The sequence below is a fragment of the Myiozetetes cayanensis genome, unplaced genomic scaffold, assembly GCF_022539395.1.
Source record: "Myiozetetes cayanensis isolate MyiCay16 unplaced genomic scaffold, myiCay2020 scf18, whole genome shotgun sequence".
NCBI classification, from domain to species: Eukaryota; Metazoa; Chordata; class Aves; order Passeriformes; family Tyrannidae; genus Myiozetetes; species Myiozetetes cayanensis.
The window spans coordinates 1,375,094-1,381,622 of record NW_026087389.1 but is presented as its reverse complement, the minus strand read 5'-3'; the positions used below and the strand labels follow the sequence as shown (position 1 = coordinate 1,381,622).

Sequence of the window (6,529 nt, the reverse complement as noted above, 5' to 3'; positions counted from 1 at the left end):
CAGGGTTTTGCAACAGTGTCCACGGGCTGCAGATCCTTGGTGCAAGCATGGGAAATCACGGAATGGGTTGGGCTGGAAGGGACCATAAAGCCCATCCAGTGTCACCCCCTGCCCTGGGCAGGAACACCTTCCACCAGCCCAGGTTGCTCCAAGCCCCGTCCAACCTGGCCTTGGACACTTCCAGGGATGGGGCAGCCACAGCTTCTCTGGGCACCCTGTGCCAGGGCCTGCCCACCCTCCCAGGGAAGGATTTCCTCCTGAAAATACCTCACTGAATCACAGAATGGTTTGGGCTGGAAAGGACCTTAAAGCCCATCTCATTCCACCTCCCTGCCATGGGCAGGGACACCTTCCACTAGGGCAAGTAGCTCTGCCCGACCTGGCTCTGAACACTTCCAGGGATGGGGTCCTACCAGCCCTAAACTTCCCTGCAGCGCCGACATTTTCCCAGAGCCACATTTTAGTGACTCTCAGTTATTTTTTTTCCCCCACACTTCCAAACTTCCGCAGCCGCCGGTTTCTCCCGGTCCGTGTTTGCGCCTCTGTCGTCGCTTTGGGGGTTGAGTTATTTTTCCCCGATGTCGGCGCACACGGTGGGAGCACCGGCACCGGCACCGCGGCTGCGGGGAGCGGGCACGGCGGGCACGGCGGGGACAGCGGGGACACGGAGCAGCGGGGACACGGATCGGCGGTGCCACCGCGCCGGGACACACGTGCGGGGGGGCGGCCGGGGCGGCCCCGCCTCCCCCCGCGCCGCCGCCACGTGAGGCTCATGTGACGCGGGGCGGGGGCCGGGGCCGCCAGACGTGCCGGCGGTCACAGGGCTCCGCACGTCGCTCCCGTCCACCCACTCGCCCGCATTTAACCCGGCCCGCGGCCCGCCCGCCGCTCCTCAGCCCGCGCGGCGCGGGCGCGGCATGAGCAGCAGCGGCAGCGCCGGCAGCGCCCGCAGCCCCTGAGCGCGCCCCGCACCGCGCCCCGCGCCCCGCCATGGAGCGCATCCCCAGCGCGCAGCCCCCGCCCGCCTGCCTGGGCAAACTGCCCGCCCTGGACGGCGCGGACCTGCCGGGGTAAGCGGGGGGCTCCGGGGCTGCGGGCGGCGCGGGGGGAGCGGCTCCGGGCCGGGGGTAACGCGCGGCTCTGCTTTCGTCCCTGCAGGCTGGACTTCGCGCACATGTACCAGGTGTACAAGCCCCGGAGGGGGCTGAAGAGGAGCGAGGACAACAAGGTAACTGCGGGGTGACGGGGAAATTGGGGGGTGATGAGGTTAAATTGGGGGTTAACGGGGCGGTTCGGGCACTGCGCGCCCCGGCAGTGGCAGCGCTCCCGGGACACGCGGGGCGGGAGGAACAGCGGGAATGGGAACCGGCCGCTCCCCGGGACACACGGGGCGGGAGGAGCAGCGGGAATGGGAACCGGCCGCTCCCCGGGACACGCGGGGCGGGAGGAGCAGCGGGAATGGGAACCGGCCGCTCCCCGGGACACACGGGGCGGGAGGAGCAGCGGGAATGGGAACCGGCCGCTCCCCGGGACACGCGGGGCGGGAGGAGCAGCGGGAGCGGGGCCGTGCGGGGCTCTGACCCGCTGCCCCCGGCCCCGCAGGAGACCTACAAGCTGCCGCACAGGCTGATCGAGAAGAAGAGGCGCGACAGGATCAACGAGTGCATCGCGCAGCTGAAGGACCTGCTGCCCGAGCACCTCAAGCTCACGGTAGGTGCGAGCGGCGGGCGGAGCGCCGGGGCCGGGGGATGGACGGGTCTGTGCTGCCGCTTCGCCGCGATTTGGGGTGGGTTGTGTTTTTGCTCCGTGGTGCTTGCCCGCCCGAACGGGCTGTAAGCGCATCCCAAACTTTCCCGGGATGGAAGCCCTCGGGTGACTTTATGAGCTGCGGGTCCCTGCGGGAGCTGCCCTCCTGACAGCCCCCCTCGCTGCCGGGCGAGAGGAGCCCCCGGCCGGGCTCCCCAGGGCTCCCCAGGGCTCCCCCGGGCTCAGGTCACGGTGCCAGCAGGGGCAGCAGAACGGATAAATAAAGGGCTGCTTCTGAGCTATGCGGCTGGTCCGAAAATACCCGTAGGGTTCTGTGAGAGGCTTTCCCGGAGCCTGCTTTTTAACTTATTGGTTAACGTTGTTGGTTATAGTCCTGCACTGCTCAGGATCACACCGTGCCCGTCCTCCCTCGGCTGCTGGGAGGGCTCTGGCAGCCCCATGGGCTCCTGCCTGCGTGTCCAGCCCCACGGCAGGCACCAACCTGTCCCTGTGCTCCCAGACCTTAGGTCACCTGGAGAAGGCTGTGGTGCTGGAGCTCACCTTGAAGCACGTGAAGGCGCTGACCAATCTCATCGAGCAGCAGCAGCAGAAGATCATCGCTCTGCAGAACGGTTTGCAGGCAGGTGAGTGTTCAGCGGTGCCGTGTGAGCCCCTGTGCGTGAGGGACTGTCTCCGGGCAGGCTGCAGTTGTGACACCCCGTTCCTGGGAAGGGAGGAGGCAGGAGCTCTGGCCTTTCATCGCTGTCATTTTCTCTGGCTTTGCTTACGAGCTCTTGCAAAAAAAGATGCATTTCTCACGGTGGTCAGTGCCCTGTGGGGTTGTTTGTAATCAAGCTGGGGTTTAAGTAGTTGTAGTTAAAGCCCAGGTTTGCTGTGAGGCTCTCTCCAGAGCTATCCGAATCTTCCCATTAGTCTTTGTGAGCTTTACATAACCCAGTTGGGTTTGTTTGGCTGTTTTTCTGTGAAAACAGATACAAATCTGTTTTTTGTACACACCTTTTTAAAGTTTCTGAATAACTGAGCTGGCCTGTGCTCTGCAGACAGAAGGGACTCAGTGTTTCAGCTTATCAGCTTTAGGTGCACTTCCTCCTCCTGTTTTCACATGTGGCACTCACGTGAATCTGATAAAGTAAAACTGAGTTTTTGGAGGAGCCGTCCCTGCCCCGGCAGCCACGGGGAGTGCAGTGGAGCTGCCCGGGGCTGGTGGAGCTGCTGGTGGAGCAGCTCCCGGAGCTCCCTGCCCGGAGGTGCAGGGCGAGGTGCACCCTGCGGTCCCAGGGTGGTTCCTGGGGAAGGCACAGCTTGACTCACTCCCGTGCTCTCCACTCCAGCACCTGTTGAAGGTGGATTTTACAGTGAATACAGAAAGAAAAATAAGCTTAAAGCTGTTATGGAAAAGTGGACAGGTGGATGTTCCAATGAAAATGTCCGTTTTTGCAGAAATCCTGGGATTTCTGTTCATAGGGTCCGGGGTGACTGTCGCAGTCCCCTCTGGCTGTGCTGTACCCCAGGTCCAATATCATCTCTGGTCCTTCTCAGAGATGGAAGTGGAACTATTTAGCATGCTGTTAATTTTTAATTTCTTTCTGTTAATGTTCCCTTAGGTGACCTGTCATCGAGAAACCTTGATTCCAGCCAGGAAATGTTTCGATCGGGTTTCCAGATGTGTGCCAAGGAAATGCTGCAATACCTGGCGAAGCACGAGAACGGCAAGGAGCTGAAGTCGTCGCAGCTGGTCAGCCACCTGCACCGCATGGCCAGCGAGGTGCTGCAGGGCGGGGCCCCCCGCAAGGCCGGGGACATCCCCCCCAAAATGGTGGACCTGAAGGAGAAGCCCGTGCCCTTGAGCACGGCGGGCGAGGGCCACGGGAAGAACTGCGTGCCCGTGATCCAGCGGACATTCGCTCACTCCAGCGGGGAGCAGAGCGGCAGCGACACGGACACGGACAGCGGCTACGGGGGCGAGCTGGAGAAAAGTGACTCCAAACCCGAGCAGCCCTATTTCAAAAAGGATACCGACCTCAAGTACGCCGTGCAGGAGAGAATAAGCTCTATTAAGCAAGAGACTGAGGACCCGCCGGCCAAAAGGAGCAGGCTGGAGTCGCCGGAGGACGAGGGCCCTTTTGGCAGCGACATGATGGGCTCTTCCGGCAGCTTCCTGGGCCCCCACGCTCACCAGCCTCCCCTGTGCCTGCCTTTCTACCTGATCCCGCCGTCTGCCACCGCCTACCTGCCCATGCTGGAGAAGTGCTGGTACCCGGCCTCGGTGCCCGTGCTGTACCCCAGCCTGCCGGCCTCTACCGCGGCACTCACGGGCTTCATGAGCCCCGACAAAATCTCCCCCCCTCTGCTGATGCCCCAGAGACTCCCTTCCCCTGTCCCGGCCCATTCCCCCATCGACTCCTCGGCTCTGCTGCAAGCTTTGAAGCAGATTCCTCCTTTGAACTTGGAAACCAAAGACTAAGTGCAGTGTGACTGGGTTTTTTTCCTTTGTTTTCTTTTTTTTTGTTTGTTTGTTTGTTTTTTTAGTTTGAGACTGTTTCACTTTTCTATATTGGCTGGACTGAGGTGTGGGGATAAAGTTCACTGCACATAGGAAGCTAAATCCCCTTTTCTCTGACCTGTCAGGTAGCTTGGAGAAGGATGAAGGATGCGCCCAGCTTACTGATTCACAACTTGTTCCAAAAGATTAGAAACTAAAAAGAAGGGGTTTGTGCTTTACCCCTGCCCTTCTTCCCTCTCCACATCTACAGAGCAACAGTTGACTCAGTCAGCTGTGACTGTACTGCAAAGCTGTGAAGAAATATTCCATTGGGCAGACTTGGTTTGAGGGTCTGCACATCCAGAATGCCTGAACGTGAAACACGGTACTTCCCTGAGCGGCTCCGAAGGCAACGGCTCTGCTGTCCAGGTCGGGCTGGACTGGTGGGTGCTGCACTGGTCACCGGGGTCTGAGTGACCCCAGGCGGGGTGTGGTGGTGGTGGCAACGCCACCAGCAGTGTGGGAGGAGCAGGGCAGTGGTCACTGTGGTGGTGGCAATGCCACCAGCAGTGTAGGAGGAGCAGGGCAGTGGTCACTGCTTGGTCATGCAGGGTCAGGTAGACCTAAGACGGGTTTCTCTCCACACCTTCGCTGATACATTTATCTGTTTTTCAGAAATAAAAGGTAGCTGCTGCTTGGAGCTTTCCATACATCTAATAAATCAATTAACCTGCGCCCCTTCCTGTAACTTGAGCTGCTACTTTGGGCCGGGTTGGGGAGGAAATATCCCATGGATCACTTGGCTTGTTGCACCTGACTCCGGCCTCTGCCGCTGCTGCTGTACAGTCTGGCGGGAATCACGAGGTTTTCCCGGCCCGGCTGCTCCAGGGGGGAGCTCCGTGCCAGAGGGAGCAGTTCAGCCGGAGTGGGCAGCACAGTCCCTGCTGAATGTGCCCCTGTCAGTGCCTTTGGAAAACAAAAAGGCTGGGATTTTCAAAGGAGTCCAATCCCGGGGGGTTTGAGCATCTGAATTCCTCAGTCTCCTTGGCAAACCCTGGCTCACATCCCTGTATGAGAGAGAGGGGTTGGCTGGTGACTCTGTTAAACTGCAAGGGGCTTTCTCTGCAGAGGAACGTCATCTCCCATTTAGCCTTTTTTTTTTTAAGGAAAAAACCCCAAACTTCACTGCAAAAGGCAGTGCTCTTTGGTGGTTTTTTTCTGACTGGTTTTGAGAACTGGTGACCAGAAGAACCCCATTGTCTGGATCCTCCTGTCGCCTTCCCGTTGCACCAGCTGTTGAGATGCACTATGCTTGATTGCAGATTGTGTTCTAACGTTTATTTTGTTGTTGGTTTTTTGTTTTTTTGGTTTTTTTTTTTTGGTAAACAGTTGTTGCCTTTATTTGTAAAATCCTGTTATAAATATATATATTATATAAAGATATTAAAAGGTAAAACGTTTCAGATGTCTATTATTTGTATAACTACTTGAGCATAAAGAAGTGAGAATTATGAATGTATTCTTGTTTCTGGGTTGTCTTTTTTTTTTTGAGGAGAAGAATATTCCGTTTTTCTCTCGGGAGAGGTACAGTGTTTATATTTTGGAGCCTCCTTCAAGGTGGGATATTGTACATATTTTTATCTTGAGTAAATGTTAAGTAGTTGTTTAAAAATGCTTAATAAAATAATTCTTTTCCTGTGGAAGATAAGGGTTTGCCTCCTGTGCTTTGAAATGTTTGAGCAGGGTCATTCCGTGTGGTCTGGTCCGGCAGTGGATGGCGATGGGATGGTGCAGAGGGGAGCAGGATCTCGGGGTGCAGGCAGGAGTGGGGATCTCGGGGTGCAGGCAGGAGTGGGGATCTCGGGGTGCAGGCAGGGGCAGGATTCTCCTCGTTCCCCCCACGGCTCCTCTGCCATGGGTGCCCGAAGGAGCTCAGGGTCCCGTTACCCCTGTCACCAGGGATATTTATTTATTTTAACTCCCTTGGCACCTCCAGGGATTTTTTTCACTCCCAAGCTGCGGGAGGTGCCAGGAGAGCCTGGCTGGCTTTCCTGCTCTCTCCTGATGTCACGTTGTGCTCCCTGTGGCTGGCACTTGGCTCCTGGGCCCTGAGCTCCATGGGGAGGAGGCAGCCCCTCGCCAGGGAGGATGCGGCGTCTCCACAGGCTTTGCCCGGTACCTGGTGGAAAACGGGCTTGTTGCAAACTGCTTTTGCTTTGCCAGGGCCCTCAGCCTGTGTCAGAGCTGCCACAGGACTGCCAGGATGGTGCCCACCGGCCC

At 58.2% G+C, this 6,529-nt stretch overlaps 1 protein-coding gene across 1 annotated transcript; it reads left to right on the top strand.

Annotated features, from left to right (window-relative positions):
* The first annotated feature begins 905 nt into the window (after positions 1–905).
* On the top strand, positions 906–5,957 carry BHLHE40 (basic helix-loop-helix family member e40). Its single transcript, XM_050313107.1, has 5 exons — positions 906–1,070; positions 1,159–1,228; positions 1,603–1,710; positions 2,267–2,390; positions 3,372–5,957. The coding sequence occupies exons 1-5, from the start codon at positions 991–993 to the stop codon at positions 4,229–4,231; spliced, it is 1,242 nt and encodes a 413-aa protein (XP_050169064.1). The 5' UTR covers positions 906–990; the 3' UTR covers positions 4,232–5,957.
* Positions 5,958–6,529: the final 572 nt, after the last annotated feature.

Coding starts and splice junctions, on each gene's coding strand:
- BHLHE40 (XM_050313107.1), top strand. CDS start 991: ATGGAGCGCATCCCCAGCGCGCAGCCCCCGCCCGCCTGCCTGGGCAAA. Junction 1,071..1,158: donor GACGGCGCGGACCTGCCGGG/GTAAGCGGGGGG, acceptor TCGTCCCTGCAG/GCTGGACTTCGCGCACATGT. Junction 1,711..2,266: donor CCGAGCACCTCAAGCTCACG/GTAGGTGCGAGC, acceptor CTGTGCTCCCAG/ACCTTAGGTCACCTGGAGAA.